Here is a 22,482-nt window from a genome sequence, read left to right as displayed (position 1 = left end):
GGCTCCGTCAGTTAAGCCTCTGACTTGTTGGTTTCGGCTCAGTTTGTGACCTCACAGTTCATGAGCTCAAGCCCCACATCAGGCTCTGCGCTGACAGCACGGAGCCTGCTTGGGATTCTCTCTCTTCCTCTCTCTGCCTTTCCCCTGCTCACTCATACGCTCTCTCTCTCTCTCTCTCTCTCTCTCTCTCTCTCTGTCTCTCAAAATAAATAAACTTTATTTAAAAAAAAAAAAAGGAAGCTTTGGGGGTGCCTGGGTGGCTCAGTTGGTTGAGCGTCCGACTTCAGCTCAGGTCATGATCTCGCAGTCTGTGAGTTCGAGCCCCATGTCGGGCTTCTGTGCTGACAGCTCAGAGCCTGGAGCCTGCTTTGGATTCTGTGTCTCCCTCTCTCTCTGTCCCTCTCCTGCTCATGCTCTGTCTCTTAAAAATAAATGAACATTAAAAAAAAAAGTTTTTGGTTTTAATTTTAACGTAGTGAAACTGTACAGGTCTGTTTGTGCTTTCTTTTCCACGGCCTTCCTCATCCTGCCGTCTTAACTGTGATAACTAACACCTGTCTTGCTGTCTGACTGGGAAAGCCCTGTTCCTGTTTCGTTTTTCAAAAGTCCCCTCTCTGTCCTTGTCCCTTCACTTTTCATATGAATTTAAACGTCACTGTTACAAACAAAACAGTCACTGGCTCAGAGTCGCACAGCAATTAGCAACTGTCTTCTCTTTTTTCTTTTCTCTTTTTTTAGCAATCATCTTTTCAAAACAGAAAACCCTGATGTGCATTTACTAGACTGGGGCTAAATCTATATTTACTTTAGGAAAAGCTGACATCCTTATGGCATTAAGTCATTTCAGGCACAAACACGGCATAACCATATATGTTATCTTTCACTCTTTTTATTAAAGTTTTCTTCTGTAGAACAGTTCCTAAATATTTTACAGGTTTTGCTATTAATAATTTTATTGATTTTATTTTCCAAGTATTTGGTTTTGGTTTATAGGACTAAAACTGATTTTGGTCTACTGAGTTTGTTATCTGGAAGTCCTTCTAAACTCTGATTAGTTATGATTGTTTCTGGGAATTCCCTTGGATTTCTTCTACGGACCATCTTACTAGCTTTGTTTCTTCCTTTACACTCCTTATTCTACTGTGCTGCCAGCACCTCAAAACAATGATCACTAACAGTGTTGACACTGGACATCCTTAATTGGTCCCTGACTTTACAGGAAATTCTTCTAGCTCTTTGCCATATTTGGTCTGCTATCAATACTTGGTGGAGACAGCTTTCCCAAGCTTGCTAATCTTTTAATGAATATTGAGTTATGTCGCACGTTCTTTCTGCATCTGTTAAAATACTTGTGTTTTTTGTTCATTAATCTATTAATGTGACACGTTACATTAATAGGTTCTTAATGTTAAACTATGCTTATATTTCCAAGATGAGCTTTAATCATGTTCGTTTGATATGCTTGTATGCTTTCCAGTATTGGGCTGTTTGTAAATATGTGGTTAGTGTTTTTATTTCTATGTCCAGAAGTGAGAAATGGCATATACTTTCTCTTTCTTATAGAATCCTTATCTAACTTGAGCATCAAGGTTACCCCGTCTCATAAAATGTGTTGGATATTATTAACCTCTTCTTCTGTTTCCTGGAACAGCTTATTTCAGGTTGATATTAACCATTCTTCATCTCTGTTCTTAAATGCAAATTGACTCCGCAGTGACCACTAACACCAGCTTCTGGTGGCACACCAAATTTTGTTGCTGAAAATTTATAAACAGAGAATCTTCTGTACTTAAAACAAGCCTTTTCTTCCCTCTCTCACTGGTCCTCATGGCTTCTTTTTGCTCGCACGGTTTCATAGTAGGGAGTTCGGAAAAAGCCGAGAAAGATCAAGAGAAGGAACCACAGGCTCACTCTGGGGGCAGCATAGCTTGTTCGTACTTTATCTGAGTGGCAGAAACCCAGACCAGCCTCCCAGTGCTCCTCCTCTGCGAGCCAAAACCTAGAGAACTCACATGTACTTACAGATCTTTTTTCGTTGGCGCACTTAACCCCGGTAAGCCAGAAATCATTTCTGAAAGAAACAATAATTAGCATTCTTATTAGCTAACCTCAGCTTTCTCCGTTGTTCAGTTTGGTGCAAACCAACAGGCTCAGCATTTCTGAATTTGTTTGTCTTTTAATCATAGCAGGGAAGAGCTTTGCCTTTTTGCCCACTTGAAAAAGAGTCCCTAGAGTGCTGTAAATCTCCAAGCGGGCTTAACCCAAAGCTGTAATCAGGAGCGGGAATAAAAATTACATGTGCAAAGATTTTAGTCACTGCAGTGTTTATAACGGGGAGCTGCTGGAAGCAGTTTGAATGTCCATCAGTAGGAGATCTGTTAAATAAATGGATGTGTACACAAAACGGAACGCCACATAGCCATTAAAAAGGACACGGAACACCAATGCGCCTCCACATGCAAAGATTTCTTGTATTAGGTGAAAACAACTTCCTGCCCTATCCAGGATCACGTTGTGTCTGTCGGTTGGTTGCTTTTTCTTTCTCTGTTTGTCACTTAATCCGTGCCAGTGTGTTAGTGTAAAGGGGGAGCTCTCTCCTAGGTATTTTTAAATATCCCTTCAAAGGACAAAAGCAAGCTGACTTATAAAACTAGTATGGTGGCTATAAAAGAACAATAACTAAACATTTAAACTAGTGCCTTCATTTTTCTCTGGGTAAATTGCTAGGTATCAGGCAGAGGCACCCCAGATATTATTCTTTCCTTTAAACATCGTTGAAAAGTGGGCATCGTTCTTTTTACAAATATTTACACCTTAGGAGCGCCTGAGTGGCTCAGTTGGTTAAGAGTCCGACTTCGGCTCAGGTCATGATCTCATGGGTCGTGAGTTCAAGCCCTGCGTCGGGCTCTGTGCTGACAGCTCGGAGCCTGGAGCCTGCTTCATATTCTGTGTTTCCCTCTCTCTCTCTGCCCCTCTCCTGCTCATGTTCTCTCTCTCTCTCTCTCTCTCTCCCTCGCTCCCTCTCTCTCTCAAAAATAAACAAACATTTAAAAAATATTAAAATATTTAAATCTTTTCAAGGTTTTTATTTGTGAAGGTTTAGGAACAGAGTCATTTGAATCCATCCCACGTTAGTTGTGTTTGCTTTGCTTTTTCCTCCCCACCTTCCAGCAGCACCCCATGTCCTTTGAAGGGAAGCAGTCTCTCCGGGGTTCCCCAAGGATGTGTGCGTGGGAGGCCGGAGTGAAATGACACCCTCTTGTTTACATGATACGGGAGTGATGTTTACCAACTGTCTTGCCAGTCCCAGCCTTGCTGGTACTACCCACAGGGGGCTGTCCCCTCTGTCGTCCCATGCCTGGGGCCTGCGCTCACACCTTGACCACATCAGAGATTGTGGATAAGTGGATAAAGGCAGAGAGATGGAACATACAGCTCTTGATTGAGACGGTATTGAATTTAGCTCACTTTTCAAGTTGGCAGGATCCAAAACCCCCTTGGACTCGCAAGGCTGGAACAGAAATTCAGAGCGCCCCCAAGAGGTGGAGGTTTGCCATATCCTTCTAGACCCCAGCCTTTTGAAGGTCTATGCATGCTTCTAGTCTTAGCACCCGAATCCCTTTAAATGTCTCCCTAGAACTTTTTCAGCCGTCAAAATTACAAAACTTCAGTGCTTCTCATTCATTACCTCCTCTGGTAACATTTTCAGCAAGCAGTCCCTCCAGCCATTCTGTCTTGCTATCTGCTTCTGTCTTGCTTGGTGCCTCGGTTGTTAATGAATAAGGAACACTTTTTCATGTGACTTTTATGCCTTCACCACCAGCCCTGATCCTGAATAGAGCCATCGTTTCTGCGCATCCTCTCCATAAAGTAAGGTAGTACACTGGTGAGAACATGGGCTCTGAAATTTGATAGCCTGGAAGTCAGAGAAGCCAGTCCCACCACTTACCAGCTACATAACTGTAGGGAACCTACTTTCGAATTTAACATTTTTTTCAAATTAACACATGTACCTAATTTTTAAAGTGAAATGAGTCCACAGACTTCTAAGAAAATAGTGGTTGCCTGCTCTATCCCACCCCTAATTTCAACTTCCCCCAAATAATTTTTAAACTCTTTTGTTTGTTTATAAAGTTTATTTATTTTGAGAGAGAGAGAGAGAGAGAGAGAGAGAGAGAGAGAGAGAGAGCGCGCTCAGGAGGGGCAGAAAGAGAGGGAGAGAGAATCCCAAGCAGGCTCTGCTCTGTCAGCACAGAGCCCGATGTGGAGCTTCAACTCATGAACCATGAGATCATGCCTTGAGCTGAAACCAAGTGTCAGATGCTTAACTGACTGAGCCACCCAGGTGCCCCAAGTCTTTAATTTCGTTATTTAACTCCCATGTTTCTAAATAACGTGCTTAAACTGCTTTTTACTGATATTCCCATTTTGGGTATCAATGGACTTCCTACTGTGGAAGATAAAGACTTAGCCCCCTAACCCACCCCAACCCAACAGCACACACGCAGTCATGCTCTCTCTCTCTCACTCGTTCTCTCTCTTCCTTTCCCCCATTCTTACCATGGAAGTTTCTTATTCCACCACTCTGCATTATTAATACTTACTACCATCAGTATTGTATAATATTCTCAGTTGAGCCTCACAGCATACTATGATTCTATTTCTTTTCCTAGACAACTTGTTTTTCCTGGAGTTGATGGCGGTTTCATTTTTTCATTTGGTTGGTTCCCTCCTGTACATTTATATGCAACCCCAGATTCCTCCAGAGCCAGTCACGGTTTGGGTGTCTGATGTGTTGACGTGTTTCAGCTTATTGACAAGTTGTGTCTGTTGTTTTTTTCTCTTTCTGAGAACTTTTTAACACTCTCCTTGTCCACAATGGTCTGAAATTTCATAATCTATATGCTTTCCCATGGGTGATTCTTTATACATTGTCCTGAACACTGTTTTTGCCCTGTCAGTATGGAAGTTTTTATTTTTCCTTCGTTAATTTTTTCCCATCCATTTTCACTCCTTCTTTGTGAAATTCTTCATTGGGTGTTGGCACTCCTGAATCGATATAATGATTTTCATGTATCTCCCCCCACTCCCCACCATTTTCTCTCTCTATATTCTATCTGTGCTATCTTACCACAGTTGAGATTTTCTCAGCTTTTTTTAAAACCTTCTATGGAAGGGCGCCTGCGTGGTTCATTCAGTTAAGCATCTGACTCTTGATTTTGGCTCAGGCCATGATCTCACAGTTTGTGAGATTGAGCCCCATGTCGGGCTGTGAGCTGACAGGGTGGAGCCTGCTTGGGATTCTCTGTCTATCTCTCTCTCTGCCCCTCCCCTGCTCGCACACTCTATCTCTCTCAAAAATAAATAAACTTAAAAAAAAAAAAAAAACCTTCTATGGAATTAATTTGTTATAGTTCTCATTTCTAAGAATTCTTATTCTCTGAATACAGGTATGGATATATAAATATATATTCCTATATATGACCTTGTTTCATATATATATATATATATATATATATATATATATATATATGATTGAAACAAAATAAACATTTTTTTAACTCTGTGTACAGTATAAATTTTGGGGAAATTTTCTTCTGATTCCTACACTGTTTTTGTTTCCTCTGAGTTTCTTGTTTTGCTTTAGACTTTGATGTTAGAAGCTTCCTTTAACATCTGGTTATCGTTGGCTGTTCACTTGTATTTAAGACTGGAGCACTGGAAAGCTAATTTGAAAGCTGCAGAAGGGGCAGGACTGTTGAATGTGGTCTCTCTAGTCTGAGAGGGGTGAGCCCGTGATTGTCATTGGCAGACTCCCTACTCCTCACATGTGTTTGTAGTTCTTTATCTTGGACTTGTGGGTTTTCCTAGAGAGGATCTTCCTGCCTCCTGCTTTGGTGGGGAGTGGGGAGGGACGGTGTAAGCCTACATACCAGGGATCTGCAACCTGAGGGGTAAAGGAATCTCACGGTTTAATATGCAGACTTGACCTTAGATGCCCCAGTCTTCTGACTCCGTAATTGCCCTTCTCTTTCCCAGCTTCCAAAATTTTGCTAATGGTTATTGTCTCCCCTGTTGTTTCTGTTCTTATGGATCTCTGTATTATGTTTTTATTCCTTCACTATCATTTCAGTTGGGTTTAGAGAAGGAGTGCAATAAATGTATACGTTTAATTTACTGCCTTTTTGGGTAGGTTATTTAGTTTCTGTGTAGTTCAGTTTATCCATCTGAGAAATGGGAAAAAATAATAGTCCTTAGCTCACAGAACTGGTGTTAGCATGAAGTGAGAAACCTATCTATGGTCTTAGCTCTGTGCTTGGCACCAAGAAGTATGGGCTGTAATCTTAAAAATGTATTACAAAATAATAAGTTATAAACTATACAAGTGTATACAAGTCATTATGCAAGTATGAAGTGTCATCTCAAATGAGTTGAACGTGTCCATCAGTGAAAGGGGTCAAAAACAGCCTTTACCCCGTCTCTTACAGGTAAAATGCTAACATCCATTTTAGGGGAGTGGGGGAAAAAATGTCCTTAACCTGTTATCAAGATTTATTATTTAAAAGTGACAGTCAAAACACATGCTTTTCCAGAAAGCGGAAAAGAGTTTCAAAGTTGTTTAAATGTTACTGCCAACGAAATTGTTATTCATTTAACTTTTTGAGCTCGTAACTGTTTTAATTGATCGATTAAATTATTTTTCTGCTGTGTCTGAATTCAGTAAGCTTGAAATATAGTTAACTATAATTAATTGCCTTGGTAGGATTGCTTCTTTCATCTTACAACAAACATTAAGCACTTTCTGTATGAACTGTTGTCCCTAAGCTTTTTGCCTGTATCAAAACAGATCAGTAAGCAAACAGGCAATGTAAAAAAGATATGAGACCTCATGGGGCCTCCTCTGCACCATGAGAAGGATGGACCAGGTGAACCATCCACTCAGATCTAAAATGTGCTTTTGGGGTGCCTGGGTGGCTCAGTCGGTTGAGCGTCCGACTTCAGCTCAGGTCATGATCTCACAGTTCGTGGGTTCAAGCCCCGCATCAGGCTATGTGCTGACGGCTCAGAGCCTGGAGCCTGCTTCAGATCCTGTGTCTCCCTCTCTTTCTGCCCCTCCCCCTCTCACACTTTGTCTCACTCTGTTTCTCAAAAATAAATAAATGTAAAAAAAATTTTTTTAAATAAATAAAATAAAATGTGCTTTTATCTTTTTATGTACATCACTTTTTATAACGCTTTGACTCAAGTTTGTGATTCATTTCCAAGTGTGTGTTTGTACATATGAGCCAAAACACACATATTAAAGATGCAGCCTAAAAAAAAAAAGATACAGTTTGTGGAGCACTGTATTACATAAATCACCCAGTGTTAGCAATATCCAGCCCAGTGGAAAGAACGAGATATAACTGAAATCATACATCTTTAAATTCTTGACCTGCCCGAGATTTTACCTTAGTGGTGTTCCTTTCAGTGTCCAACTATGGACAACTGTGTTCAGTCTGAATCACTTGATAACCAAAGGCAAGCAGGGTAGTGATTGAGAATATAGGAAGCAGAGAATACCACATATATCCCCCCCGCCACCGTGAGTCTTTTCACGGAAGAGTCAGGACAGTTCATTTTAGACTTCTTAGAAAAATCTTAATATTGATGTAGAATCAAGCTATGACCCTCCAACTACATCTCATTTTTGCTTTGAGGTAAGGTCAAGGTAATTCTCAATTAAGCTTATAGTCCCAGCTAAGAATTTTATTTCATGCTTGCTTGCTTGCTCTCAGATGTGGGCAAGTAGTAGATATTTGATGATCTCAGAATTATGTTAACTTAGTGGTGCCTGGGTGGCTCAGTCAGTTGAGCATCTAAATCTTGATTTCGGCTTAGGTCATGATCCCAGGGTCATGGGATCGAGCCCCATGTTGGGCTCAGCATGGAGCCCACTTGGGATTCATTCATTCATTCTCTCTCTCTCTCTCCTTCCCTTCCTCCCTCCCATGCTTGCATGCACGCACTCTCTCTCTTAAATAAATACATAGTTTTAATTAAAAGTAAAGAATTATGCTAACTTAGATTCAGAAGATAACACAAATTGGAGGTCTCGACTCTAATAAACAAATGGTAAAATAGTAAATAAAGGATATTAGGTGGAAAACTTCTTGAGGGCAAAAGTCACCCTTGTATGGTCCAATTCAACTGTCTCAATCTCTTGCATATGGTTGTGTGCCAGAACAAATCAATATGCGAACTTTTGGAAACCGTGAGCACTGTTCTTAGAGCAAATTATAAATAAATCATTCCTCAACATGAATAAATCCCTTCCATACGACTCTTTGCCCATGTACTTATTATCTTCTAGGTAGTTCACAGATGTGAATTTTATCTCCCCTTACCTTAGTTTTTGAGGCCAAAGACCAGGTCTCCACTTTGACACCCATCACAGGGTCCAGAACAACCTGGGGCACAGAATAAGGGCTTGACTCATTATTGAGTGATTGTGTGATTAACAAACATGTTGATGGCCCATGTCCTCTGTTCTGCAGCAGGCCTGGCCAAGTGGGACCCAGCAAATCCTGCTTCCCCCAGCATGGCAGCAGCTGACCGGAGTGGCCACCCACACATCAGTGCAGCACGCGACTGTGATTCCCGAGACCATGGCAGGCACCCAGCAGTTGGCCGACTGGAGGTAAGCAGGAAAGCAGGTGTGTCTGTGTCCACGGCTCACCCGGAGAGCTGCCGGACTGGCCTGCATTGTGAATTCTCTGCTTTACAGGGAACTTTTGTTTTTGTTTTTGTTTTTTTTTTTCAACGTTTTTTTATTTATTTTTGGGACAGAGAGAGACATAGCATGAACAGGGGAGGGGCAGAGAGAGAGGGAGACACAGAATCGGAAACAGGCTCCAGGCTCCGAGCCATCAGCCCAGAGCCTGACTCGTGAGCCTGAGCGGGGCTCGAACTCACGGACCGCGAGATCATGACCTGGCTGAAGTCGGACGCTTAACCGACTGTGCCACCCAGGCGCCCCTACAGGGAACTTTTGAAATTAAACAGAGTATTAGGTGGGATACAACTACAGTGTTATGAGGGTGAATTTTTAAATAAATGTACCAGGACATAAGAAAATCAGCTTCATTACTTTACGGTCACTTGTCATTTTCGACCCCAAATTCAGTTACATCATTTGATCGCCAGTGTGATCCAGGGACCCGCATCTGGATGATTCTTGGTTTGTTTCTCAGAATTAAATTCCACTCCCGGAAAACAAAGATTTGTCGGCAGTGAAAGAATGCGGAAGAGAGTCCCTGAGGCTCCTACGCAGTTCTAGAAAGTGTTCTCAAGGTGTTTTGAGACATGGGCACACTGGAGTTGTATCTGCCCTCTCGGGGGAAAGCTGACAGAATGGGGTTTATTTGGAATGGTAAACTCTAGCATGTTTGCTGAACGTGCCTCTTCAGTTAATAGTCATAGCTGATAGATCAAAGTCCATTTTCCACAGACCCCAGAGGCACGTGCTGACGGCCACCAGCACACCATAGCCCTGTATGTTTCCAGAACCCCACCCATCCCACTCACTGACTTCCTCACCAACACCTTGCTCTGTTGTTCTTATGGCCACTTTCCACTTCTCCTTGTACTCTCCACCCACTCCGTCCCAACGCCACCACTGTGCCCCCCGCACCGATGGCAGTCCCCAAGTTGTTTCCGGCTTCCCGTGGCCCTCTGGGCTCTCTCGTGCAGCCCGAACATGCGGCGTCTCTCCACCTTCCGACACTCTCCATACCAACCGTGGAGCCGCCTTGTAATTTCTTTTCGGATCTAAGAGGCTGTCGTGAATGAAGAGCGCCTGGTAAAACAAGAGGCGTGGAGATAGAAGCCCCAGGTCAGGCCTCAAGTGAAGCTTCCTCTATGCCTCCATTGAATGTTCTGACTAGTACAAACAAGAGAGGACGCAGGCTCTTTCCTGCAGCCCCACTCACTTCCCACCGACAACACCCACCAAGTCCACCCCCACTCATTGGAAGCACGTTCAAACAAGGTAAAACTGGGTTCCATTCTGGTTCTGCATGATCCGAGTGAGGCCTTTATGAGCCTCAGTTTCTTCTTCAATACTGTGGGCATAACAATGCCTACCTCCCAGAACTGCTGGGAGGTTTAAATGAAGATAAACTACAAAGCACTTGACCTGTATTTAACACATATTATACTAGCACCTGGTACATGACAGGCAGTAAATAAATCTGTTATCTTCCCTTCCCCCATTTACGCTGGTTCATGCTCAGAGATTGCCTTCCCTCTCCAGCTCATTAGGAACAGTGACCGAGTGGAAAGCTATTTGACCAATTGGTTTTTTCTCCCCCCGCCCCCTTTTCTCCTAAAAGACCATACACATGCCGTGCTACTTTTTTCCTTTGTCTTTCAGCATTTATAACTCATTTAACTTCAGCAAAACTCACACAGATTTTCTCATTCCTCCTCCCTCCTCAGCTCCTACCTGGTTACCACAGAGAACACTTAAAGACAACACTTTCTTTCCAATCTCTTCTCCATTTCATGTGTGGGCCAAAGAACATGCACAATCATATAAACAAAAGAGAGAGGTACAGATCCTAGACTTTCCTATCAAAGGAAAAACAATGCCATGTCCGTAGAAGAAATAGCAACAACACAGTAAAGAAGCCATAACATCTGTTTCTAAATGTCAATGTCCAAGACTCTATCAAAATCTCTACACAAGTACCTACTTACTTCTTTTTCCTTATTCATCCTTTTCCCCAAGTTGCAAAGATGAATTTTGTAGTATTTGTAAAATTCAAATGAAGTCTCCTTTAACTTTTCATTTCATTGTGTGATAAATGGGCTTTGATGGGCAAGTCGCTGAATTAATCACCACTTGTAATATTTCGTTGGGAAAACAGCCCTCTGAGCTCCATACAACCCAGATCGTAAGAACTTTGAAAGAGAACCGGCTTTCAGGATAATGGCTGCCAGCAGCACTTCTGTCGATAGGTGTCTCGTATTAACTTTGACTTAGTACCAAGTTCCATTCACATCTCGTCAACCTTCGGTTAATCTAATTGTTCATTCAGCAAGCATGTCATTAACTGATCAGCTGCTACACGCCTGAGCATTGTGCTAGCCACCGAGAGAATTCAAAAGAATGGTAACACTTCCAAACAGCAGAAACCTACGACTCCTGGTTTCCAAAGCTGTTTTAACAGAAACGACAAATTCCTCGTTTGTAAAGTGGTATTACAGTATCCTACCTCACAGAGTGCAATAACCCATTTAAAAGCACTTGTAAATTCTAAAATAAAATGCACAGCGCAGTCATCTGTTTAGGGACTTTAAAAGGTAGAGGGGATAGTTATCTCCTCTCCGCTGAACCTGCAACTTGCCAATTCTTCCCCCTCGAAACGACCTTTCTCACTTACCCACAAATCGTGTTGCTGTCCACTCCTTCAGAACAGCACTTAAACTTCACCACACCTGGGAGACCTACCTGGTGAGCTCATCTCTTCAACAACTCCCTGAGCTAGTGAGAACCAACTTTTAGTTTTAATTTGGCTTTTAATCGGGGAGGAAGCTTTATCTTAAAAAGAAGCTCCATATTTATAAAATCAATAAAGAGCCTTGTTTCTCCCATCTCCCGCTCAGGAACACCCACGCTCACGGCAGCCATTACAATCCCATCATGCAGCAGCCTGCGCTATTGACTGGTCATGTGACCCTTCCAGCAGCCCAGCCCTTAAATGTAGGCGTGGCCCACGTGATGCGGCAGCAGCCAACCAGCACCACCTCCTCCCGGAAGAGTAAGCAGCACCAGTCCTCTGCAAGGTAGGTGGTGAGAGTTGCCCTTGAGGAGAAAAACCTCAGAAGATTGCAAGTTACAGAGATGTTTTTTAAGTTTTATCTATTTATTTTGAGAGAGAGAGAGAGAGCATAGAGCAGGGAAGGGGCAGAGAGACGCAGAGACAGAATCCCAAGCAGTCTCCACAATGTCACCACAGAGCCCGATATGGGGCTCAAACTCACCAACCATGAGATCATGACCCAAGCCGAGACCAAGAATCGGACGCTTAACTGACTGAGCTACCCAGGCACCCCAAAATGTGCTTTCTTTGAAATCTGAGGTCTAAGGTAACTCATTTAGCTGCTTCCTGAAATATAAGCAATAATTTTGGTTAATCCTAGACATTACCAGCAGAATAATCTTACTCATTCCCTTTCAATTCAGTCTCACCTCAATGAACTCTTAAAAATCAAGGCAGAGAAAAGGCCACATACTGCATGATCCCATTTATATGGCATTTTGGAAAGGCAAAACTGGATCCGGAGTTGCCAGGGACTACTGGGTGGGTGAGGAGGGGATTGACAAGGAAAGAGCATGAGGGAACTTCCCAGGGTGATGAAAAAGTTCTCTGGATTGGCAGAGGCAACATGTACATTTGTCAAAACTCATCAAACACTTACAAAGGGTGACTGTGGTGTGTGTGTGTGTGTATAGTCAAAATTGTGTGGCTACAGAATTGCTTCTACAGCTTTCTCCAGCAGCACTGACTTTGGAGGCCCTTAATTGTTTCTTTGGAATAGGTTAATCAAGAGAAAGAAGTCCAGTACATAAAATGTCTAGTGAATTTTGGTTTTACTTCCTCATTTAACCAGGGGCCAGATATTAGGCCTATGGTGTTTTTTTTTTTGTTGTTTTTTGTTTTTTTTATTACTCTCCTCTGAAGATTAACCCAAGAGCTGACTTCCTTTGAGTTGTCATTCTTCTTCAAGATTCCTCATTTGGGTGTTTCTGACAACCCACAGAAATCCATCTCAGATCTGCAGCAGCCCCGTGACAATGCACCCATGTCATTATTAGACGGGGTGGCAACGGAGGCCACCGCCTCAGTCCTTTGCTCTGTCATGCCCAGCCATGTGGGTGGTCACACGGAATACCAGCCTGACCCTGTGCTGATCTTAGCATCCTCATGGCTCACCTTGTCAAGCGGGGGCAGTAAGAACTCTTAGCCTCCCAACCTGTTGACAAGCCCCTCCCTGTTGCCAAGTCACCACCCAGCTGGCTTTATGACGGCTTATTGCCAGTGCTTCTCAAGATCGGTATAATTATACTGAAAGTTTTGTATTTGCCTATTTTTAAGACCAATGCCTTAGGCAAAACAGAAGGCTCTCCCTTGTTGGGCGGTGCAGCCAGGCTCCCTTTCCTTTCAACAGTGCCAAGTGGAGCTATTTTAACTGCTGGGGTAGTGAAAACATAATCTCAAAATTGTAACAAAGCAAGCAATAACAAATATATAGATTTATGCTGACTACAAACAGTGGGCCAATGGTATCGGTAAAAGTTAGTGCCCACCCCCCAGAAAGGAACAAGCAACATATCTGACACCAGCTAGATAGAAAATTCAATAAATCTACAGAATTGTTTTCGTCTTCCTGCCTTTTAGCTAGAAAGCGCTAGAACCTGTAAGGACATACCAGCATCTTCAAAAGTTTCTTTGGCCTCTCACTGTACAGATATGACCGAGGTCGGCAAAGGTTAGTGGGTGGGGGAAAGATAAGACATTTTTTCCCCAAAGTTACCAGAAACCACAGCTGCCAGTTTGTTAAGGAATTTCGAGTCGATCAAAAACTCCAGATTAACAGGTCCCTGGTTAAGCACACCTTTTCCTCCTGCATCCTGCCCAGCTTTTCATTCCAGCTCAGACAGACTGGTAGACTTCCTAGGAGGCTGTGGTGTAAAAAGACGTGGGTGTTTGCGTTCCACGCGTGGCAAAACAGCCGCTAGCAAGGACACCAAAGCTTTATGTGGCAAATAACATTTCTTTCAACTCCCTTCGAAACAAGACCCAAGTACACGACCAGAGAACCACCAGATGGAGCTCAGGAAGCCAGGCCTTGACCCCCGAAGACGGGGCTGCAGTGGAGCAGACAGCCCTGAGGCCCAGGGCACTGCACCTGCCCCCACAGACCAGCCGGGTCCTTGAGCACGAGCTTAAAGCCCTGGCCGCTCCCTTTGTCCTGCTGGGAACAGGCACGTGGCCCCGAACCAGAGCCCAGACAGGGCCATCTGCGTAGCAAGTAACTGAAAGAAAGAGCTTCAGGGGCAGCCGCTTCTGCAATTACAGAAGACACCCGAGCGCCCGAGCCTCCGACTCTTGAATGGAGATCGGGCAAGGCTGGTGTCTGTGGACCTCCTCGGGGGGAGCCGCGGGGCCCGGCCTTCCTCCGTGAGCGTGCGTGGCTTTGTCGTTACAGAAACGTCTCCACCTGTGAGGTGTCCTCCTCGCAGGCCATCAGCTCCCCTCAGCGGTCCAAGCGCGTCAAGGAGAACACGCCTCCGCGCTGCGCCCTGGTGCACAGCAGTCCCGCCTGCAGCTCCTCCGTCACGTGCGGGTGGGGCGACGGGGCGTCCAGCACCACCAGGGAGCGGCAGCGGCAGACGATTGTCATTCCCGACACCCCCAGCCCCACGGTCAGCGTCATCACCATCAGCAGCGACACGGACGAGGAGGAGGAACAGAAGCATGCGCCCACCAGGTGAGGCTGTGCCACCTTCGGACGCGCGGGAGGGAGCAGGGCGGGGGCGCGCCGCGCGCCGCCGCCTCACCGGGTCCTCCGTGGGCCCGGGCCGCTGTGCATCGTCAGACGTGATGAGCTCTGGCTCCTGGCCCCCAAGTTTTGGTCTTGTCGTGTCCTAGAGTCCTGAAGTGATGTCAAGGGACCATCAAACAGAGTTTCCATAATTGTTCAATGCCAAAACAATCCGGAATCACTTTGGTCTCGAAAAATAGTTCTAGTCTCCATACATTTGGGTGACTTGAGACCAATTGTGCACAACGCCAGTGTATTTCAAGTCCTGTGTGAGCTTAAACATCTCTGCCTTGGGCTGTTGAATTTGTTCCCAGTTGGTCAGGATATTTCTCTAGCATCGCCTTGGCTCTCTCGGAATTCGAAATCATTGTCCAATTAATCAGAAATTTCTCCGTGTCTGATTAACCCAATCTTTCAAGCTGCCAGTTGGCTCTTCACCCAGAGAGCGTTACTGTTTATTCCAAAGTAGTAAGAACTCCTTTTATGCTCTGTATGCCTCCTGGGAAGGGGAAAGGAATATTTATTATATTTGCAAGACTATTAACCCTGGCACCAAAGCCTCTTTTCCTACATTTTCCAGCCAGACTTCAGCAGGGTGCGGTTTGTACTTGGGCTGCCTGATGAGCCCCTGGAGCTAGCCCCTCCGGAACAGTTGGTCCCCTGGCCTTCTGCATCCCCAGGGGCCTCCGGGCCTCGTAGATCCCAAAGGCTCACAACCCCAACTCCGACCCGCTGGCCTCTCCCGCTGGGACCAAGAGTCGGGGACGGGAGGCCTGTCACCGCCGAGCCCAGCGCTTCTGGTCAGCACACACACTGCTCCCTGATGCGAAGCTTAACGTTCACAATTCGGCCCCGGTTATTCATTCCTGATTGGATACAATGTAGCTAATTAGTAATCACCAGTCTTCTTGATTAAATAATACATTCCCACACTTGAGATCATTACCAAATGTACAGATAGATTAATTAAAACAGTCTCACTATAGCTGTTCCAGTCCAGGCTCTCCCCTTCCTGTCTTCATAATGAACTCTATTTTGTTTTGTTATCTCATGACAGACCTAGTACATGTCCCATTCCAGTATCCTCCTTCCCCTCTTAACGTCTCAGCGTGGCCTTCAGTGTGTCTCAGAAGAGAATATAGCGGAACACTTCTGGGGTGGGGGAGGGGAGCACTGGGGGATGTCGTGGGGGGTGGGCTGCACTGGGGAGACCGGGCGCAGTGTTTCACTCCCCACCTGCCTGTTCCGGGACTGGCCTCGGTTTCCCTTTTTGATAACAGCCCCCAACTTGAGTCAATACTCTGTCCTCCCCAGAGCCTCATGCCCCGCAGCCCAGGAATGTCGTGGGCTCAGGTGGTCCCATCACAAAGAGAAAGGTTTTTCCCAGCCCGGAGCGGTCTGTCCACACGTTTATAGCATTGGCCATGAAACGGGCCAAGCAGCCCCCACACAGCCCTTTGCTACAACTGGGAAAAAGAAAAAGCAATTTAAAAATCTGACAATCAACTAGATTGGACTATCATTTTTGAAGTATGAGATTCGAACTGACACAGAATCTCAACATACGTGCTCAGGAGAGAATTGAATAGTGTGTCTAAGGAAAAGCAGGATGAGAGAGCCGTCTGTCCACCAATCAGACGGCTGCCAGGGCTGAGCACAGCGCCAAGCCAAAGCACAGACTGCTTCCGCGGTGGTCCCCAAAGCCCCAGAAAGAAACAGAACTGAAATTCTTGGCAGCGTGCAAGGACCTTGTTGTAAATCAGTTGAGACCTAGGGGAGGGCATGGAAGGAGACCGTGGCAGGTGCGCGTGTGAGGAACAACCACCAGTAGTGACGGTGGCCTACCGAGCATCGGAGCTTCATAAAATGAAAAATGCAGGGGACTGCCTGGGACGTTACACCACATGGGGAAAGCTGCAGAGTGAGGCCAGAGAGGAATCGGGAAGGGTTCCAGCAGTCGGCAGTTGTGACAGGAAGCTCGCAGAATGAGGGGATGGGTGTTTTCTGGAGAGAGATCAAATGACTGTTGCCTTGAAAAAGTGTCTCAAGACCCAAGAAGACAGGAAAGTGTATTTGAGTCTGAGTAGGATAAAGCAGAACCCCATAGCTGTTTTATTTATAGACAAACCACTGGATAATGTGATCACATTATTGTGACTGTGTTTTGGAGTGAGAGAAAAACGGAGAGGAAATATGATTACTCGTTCTTAAAAATCAGAATTACCATAAAATTTAACACAGTAAATATTTATTGCCCCCACCAGTGTGAGAGATCATGCTAGGAACTGCAGGTGTTACATAAATAAGGTAGACAGTCTCTGTCCTCAGGAGGTTTGCAGGGTAAGAAGCAAGATAAGACACGTACAAATCATAACACAAAACGGAGTATCAGTCCCGTAAAAACTAGCAGAGTGCTGTGGACATTCAAAGGGAAAATAGCTTGACAAAATAGCAGGAACAGCGGACTTTCTGGGCTCAAAGGTCCAAAGGGTGCAGGAAAATAGGAGAGGGGGTGAGATTGCAGATTCCAGGAGGTCAGTGGCAGGCAGGGAAGCTGGGGCCTCAGAGGTGGGCTCGTAGCATCCAGAGCGCAGAGGGGCCGCAGATCAGAGACAAAGCAGAGGCAGGGACGACAGGGATTTCCGAATGGAAAGGGGATTTGAGGGTCTCCCCTTCAATGGAGGTGGTCGACTTCAGGAAATACTAAGGAGCTCACGGGAGAGCACCAGTCTTGGGAAAACAAGGATGTACCCCCAAGGGCAGCCCATCAGGGAGCCTCTTGGCCTCCCTCCAGCTAGAAGCTTTTCTTGCCTGTCCGTGTTCCCATTTGAACACTCAAGACTTCCCTGCTCGTTCCCAAACCTGATGTCTCCTGTGCTGTGAGCGTCTCGATCCTGAGCTGCTGTGTTCCCGACCTCGTTTCCTGTTTGCTACTCACCCCAGGACCGGCCCTGGGACTCTGTCTAAAATGCTGATTGCTTCCCCTAACGTGACTCAGCCCCCGCACAGCAGCCAGAGGGTGAGGGGGCCGATGACGCTCACAGAGACGGCGATCATGGTGGTGGCACATGGAGGCCCTTCCACCACCGGTGTCTTTTAGAGCCGGTACGAGGCACACAGTGGCGAACCCACAATGTTAGGCCTATTTGAGGGTGTCACCAAGTCTCTGGGACCAGAGGACATTGCCTAGAATTTTTAGGGGAACGCAAGGCAAAGTCACTATTCCAGACCCCCATATTTGACGCTGTTAGTTGCCAGAGCAGACGGATGGTCACCAGCTCCTACCTGTGAGGAAGGTTCCAGAGCACGAGGTGCAGGCTGGGAGTGAGCCGATTAAAGGGGAGAGAAATCATGACACACATTTACTGAGTGTTCCCATTTGCACTGTCCTGTGTGTCTTTCAGTAGAGTATACAAGGCAAATAGTTCTGCTCCCACTCGATAGATGAGGAAACCAAGACCCAGGAAAGATAAGTGACTCACCCCGATTGATGACGTTTCTGAGGAGCACAATTGGAATTCGGGTCCCGTGCCGTGGAAGACACGGCAGTCTCGGGTTACTGGCAAAAATAACTGATTTCTCTTTGGTTATGAACTTGACCAATGTGAACTCTGTCCTGCCCCCTCCTCTGACCACCCCCACGCCCTCACGCGGTCATGCCCGCTGTGTGCAGGGCAGCAGCCCAAGGCTATGGGGGGCCCAGAGTCTGTCCACCGAGCCCCGACTGGGTACCTGGTGTCAGTCACAGTGCTGAGCTCTAGCAGCAAGAAGGGCAGAGGTCAGCTCTTCTGATTCTTTGAGAAGACGTTTTAAGGTGAGGGGACCGATGAAGACCCGGCAGCCTGCTTTTTCTCAATGAGTGGCTGCTGGACTAGGGGGCTCCTTGGGCATGGCTGGAGAATTGTTGTAAAGATAGAAAGTACAGGGGCGCCTGGGTGGCTCAGTCGGTTGAGCGTCCGACTTCAGCTCAGGTCATGATCTCACAGTCTGTGAGTTCGAGCCCCTCATCAGGCTCTGTGCTGACAGCTCAGAGCCTGGAGCCTGCTTCTGATTCTGTGTCTCCCTTTCTCTCCGCCCCTCCCTGATTCATGCTCTCTCTCTGTCTCAGAAATAAACATTAAAAAAAAAAAAATTAAAAAAAAAGAAAAAGAAAGCACACCAATCTGCAGTTTTTCTGGGTGCCCTGAGAGGAAGTCATAGAACCAGTCTTATTTTAATCATTTATAAATGATTTTGATTAGAGGAACATTTGACTGTATGTGCTGAATAAGCCATCTTCTCTCCCTTGAAATCTCCTTGAACGAAGTTTATTGGTGCATATCTTATTATTCAGACTCTTTGCTAACCTTGCCTTGTGCTGAAACTGCCCTTTAGAGGCCGTATCACACAAGCTTCAGTCATGAGGGTAGTTTTTTTTTAAGAAGGTTTTTTTTAAGTTTATTTTTATTTACTTTGAGAGAGAGGGGGGAAGAGGGAGAGACGGAATCCCAAGCAGGCTCCTCACTGTCCGTGTGGAGCCCGATGCGGGGCTCGATTCACAAACCGCGAGATCATGACCTGAGCCCGAGTCAAGAGTCGGACGCTTAACTGACTGAGCCACCCAGGCGCCCCACGAGGGTAGTTTTTAAAATGTGTGACCAGAGTGGCTCATGTCGACTGATCAGCTAGAAACCATTCCTTCATGTATTCCTTCATTCAGTTACCGGGATATTTCTGGTAGACAGGTTTTCATCTCCTGAGGTCAGCAGGGCTCTGTGACGTCCTGCATCCCTTTGTGCGTGTAGGCGGCCACTCCAGAGTATTACCACCGGTGTCACCAAAATGTAAACTTTAAGAAAGTTGCTTCATTAACATCACTCAGTATTTCAGATAGGGATCACTCTTAAAATGTTTGTATAAAAACTATTTGATCCTAAATGTTCTTCTTTCCACTAAATTGCAATTCTGGACCCATAACTGCAGACAAAAGGCGTAGTCAGGACGCCGATAAGCTGCTGCTCAAAAGAGTTGGGCCTGAAAGACTGACGTGTCCTTGGCAGAGGGGAACACCCACGCTCAGGTGTTACCAGCCAGGCGGAGCCACCCCAAGGTGGACCCCACGTCCTTGGCCACCTGCAGCCATGCCACTCCTCTACTCGTCCTCCTGGTTTATGAGCCTCAGAGAAGAGACTGGAACCCAACATGTGGCATCATGAGAAGGGGCTTTGTTGTTTTGCAGTTTTGTTTTGTTTTTTTAATATGGAATTTATTGTCAAATTGGTTTCCATGCAACACCCAGGGCTCATCCCAACAGGCACCCTCCTCAAATTTTGCAGTTTTAAGTTGCAACACAGCCCCAGGTTGGAGGAGTTCTCAGTCATCCGACTCCTTTCAGGAGACAGAAAGGTGTCAGGCTGACCTCAACTCATCCTTTCTACATCCTCTTCTGTGCCTTCACAACACCCCCGCAGGTTGAGTAGTGTGGCCAATGGGCTGCCTTTTATGAAAGGGCAGCATCTTGAAGAAGGGACCCTCCACCCGACCATTCCCAGCAGCCTGTCCTAACACTGCAGCCTGTGACCAGGCCATCACTGACCCATGGCAGCTTCCACAGGCCAGAGGGAAGAGGGGCGGGACAGTGCTGGGTGTCACACGGGCAGAGCGGTGTTCCGTGGCTGGATTGTAGAAGGAAGTGGAAGGACAAGGAACACCATGCTTGTACTGTGTGTGGTGTGGTGGGGACCGGGCCCGTGGCTCATCCACACCTTGCTTCCAATTTCTCAGGAAGGTGGTCTTGCAAGACTGTCTTCCTGCTGGTGTGTGTGTGTGTGTGTGTGTGTGTGTGTGTGTGGTAAGAGAGAGACCTACACATAGATATAAACATGTAAATAGGGCACCTGGGTGACTCAGTCAGTTGAGCGTCCGACATCGGCTCAGGTCATGATCTCTCAGTTCGTGAGTTCAAGCCCCGCATTGGGCCCTGTGCTGACAGCTCAGAGCCTGGAGCCTGCTTCAGATTCTGAGTCTCCCTCTCTCTGCCCCTTCCCCACTCATGCTGTGTCTCTCTCTGTCTCTCAAAAAATGAATAAGCGTTAAAAAAAATTTTTTTCCAAACATGTAAATAATATAACTTGAACGTATGTGCCAAATTTAAAATGTAGGGTTTTTTTTGTTGTTGTTCTCACTGATGACTTCAAATTGAGAGCTAAGAAATATATCAGAAGGAGCACATTAGCCTGGAGGTATCAGCTTCTGATCCCTGTCCTCACAAGGGCAGATTAAATGTACTCAGCCATGTATTTCTAACTGGGTGGAGGGGGCATGGGAATAGGACAGCGAGCCACACGCATCCCCGTGAAAGTGATAGAGCCAGCAGCCCTCCTCTCCATCAGCTGAGACACCTGTCAGTGTGAAGGACTCCATGCCCGGTGCTTAGATGTCCCGTGCTTAGAGAAGAACACTGTCACCGGAACCAGAAAGAGGAGTTGCAGTCAGTTTACATTTTCAGGGCTTGTGGGTAGGAAAGGTGGGGTAAAAGGGAAATGGCATAGTGACAAAATGACAGCATGCTCACGATAACTCAATAGCAAAAAAACTAAACGTGACTACAAAATGGGCTAAGAACTTGAATAGATTTTTTTTTAAGCTTCTTTATTTTGAGAGAGAGAGCATGTGCGTGCTTGAGAGGGGGAGGGGCAGAGAGGGAGAGAGAAAATCCCAAGCAGGCTGCATGCTATCACCACAGAGCCCAATGCAGGGCTTGATCCCACAAACCATAAGATCGTGACCTGAACCAAAATCAAGAGTCAGATGCTTAACCGACTGAGCCACCCGGGTGCCCTTGAGTAGTTATTTCTTAAGACACGTAAGTGGCCAGCTTTATGAAAAAAATGCTTAACATCACTAACGATCAGGGAAACACAAATCAAACCACAACCAAGTATCACCTTACACCTATCAGAATAGCTGTCATCAAAAGAACAGAAGAGAAGTATGGGCGAGGCTATGGGGAGATTGTAGCCCTTGCACACTGTTGGTGGGAACGCAGTGTAAACAGGCAGCTGCTATGAGAAACGGTATTGAGGTTCCTCCAAAAAATTAACAACAGAGCTACCATTGATCCAGCGATCTCACTTCTAAGCATTTATCCAAAAGAGCGGGATCAGGATCTTGAAGAGACATCTGCACACTCCCATGTCCATTGCTACGTTACTCACAACAGGCAAGAGGTGGAAACAGCCTGAGTGTCCATCATATGGGCAGACAGATGAGGGGTAAAGAAACCATGGCAGGTACATACAATGGAATGCTGTTCAGCCTGAAAAAGAAGGAAATTCTACAGTGAGCAAAAAACCTCTTAACACAAGGTTCCTAAAATAGTCAATCCTTAGACTTAAGCAGAGGAATCTCTGTTGCCAGCGGCTCTGAGTTGAGCCAGATGAACGAGCTTCAGAGATGCGCTGTGCTACCGACCCTGCGGCCATAGTCAGCCACGCGGTACTGTGTACTTAAAATCTGATCGAGAGGGTGGATCCCATGTTAAGTATTGTTAAAGTCAGAAGTGGAATGTTCTTTACTGCACGGTCTTGCTGTGAGGATCAGAGATCGATGTCCGTGAAGTACTTCGAACAGCCGCTGCGCATCCTATAAACGCCGCCTATGACTGTTAATCAGTGTTGTAAGAGACGCCCGGTTTTTATCACATACGGCATTGACCGTGGAATCGGGGCGGTGAAGTACGTCGTGGAAAGTTTGTTAGTGGAGATGAGTCTTGACCCTGGTCTCGAAGGATGAGGTTGACTGAGATTGGCAAACAGAAATCAGAGACACGCTCCGGATAGGGGCCTACGGGGAGGAGTCACAGGCTAGCATCCCCTCCTCCAGCAAGGTTTCCTCCTTCGGGGCTGATTT

General features: G+C 45.9%; 1 protein-coding gene across 9 annotated transcripts in view; it reads left to right on the top strand.

Annotated features, from left to right (window-relative positions):
- The window catches only part of HIPK2 (homeodomain interacting protein kinase 2), a 182,656-nt gene that overhangs the window by 141,662 nt on the left and 18,512 nt on the right, over nt 1–22,482 (top strand). For 5 of the 9 annotated variants that reach the window (XM_042973531.1, XM_042973508.1, XM_042973497.1 and 2 more), the window contains 3 exons: nt 8,538–8,680; nt 11,650–11,829; nt 14,257–14,538. In XM_042973531.1, the coding sequence (XP_042829465.1) occupies nt 8,538–8,680; nt 11,650–11,829; nt 14,257–14,538 (605 nt within the window). The remainder of the gene's footprint in view (nt 1–8,537; nt 8,681–11,649; nt 11,830–14,256; nt 14,539–22,482) is intronic. The other 4 variants (XM_042973511.1, XM_042973504.1, XM_042973527.1 and 1 more) reach the window with 1 other exon arrangement.

Source organism: Panthera tigris, chromosome A2, assembly GCF_018350195.1.
Source record: "Panthera tigris isolate Pti1 chromosome A2, P.tigris_Pti1_mat1.1, whole genome shotgun sequence".
Classification (NCBI taxonomy): domain Eukaryota; kingdom Metazoa; phylum Chordata; class Mammalia; order Carnivora; family Felidae; genus Panthera; species Panthera tigris.
Note: the sequence above shows the minus strand (reverse complement) of the source record. Positions and strands in the feature narration are given on the sequence as shown.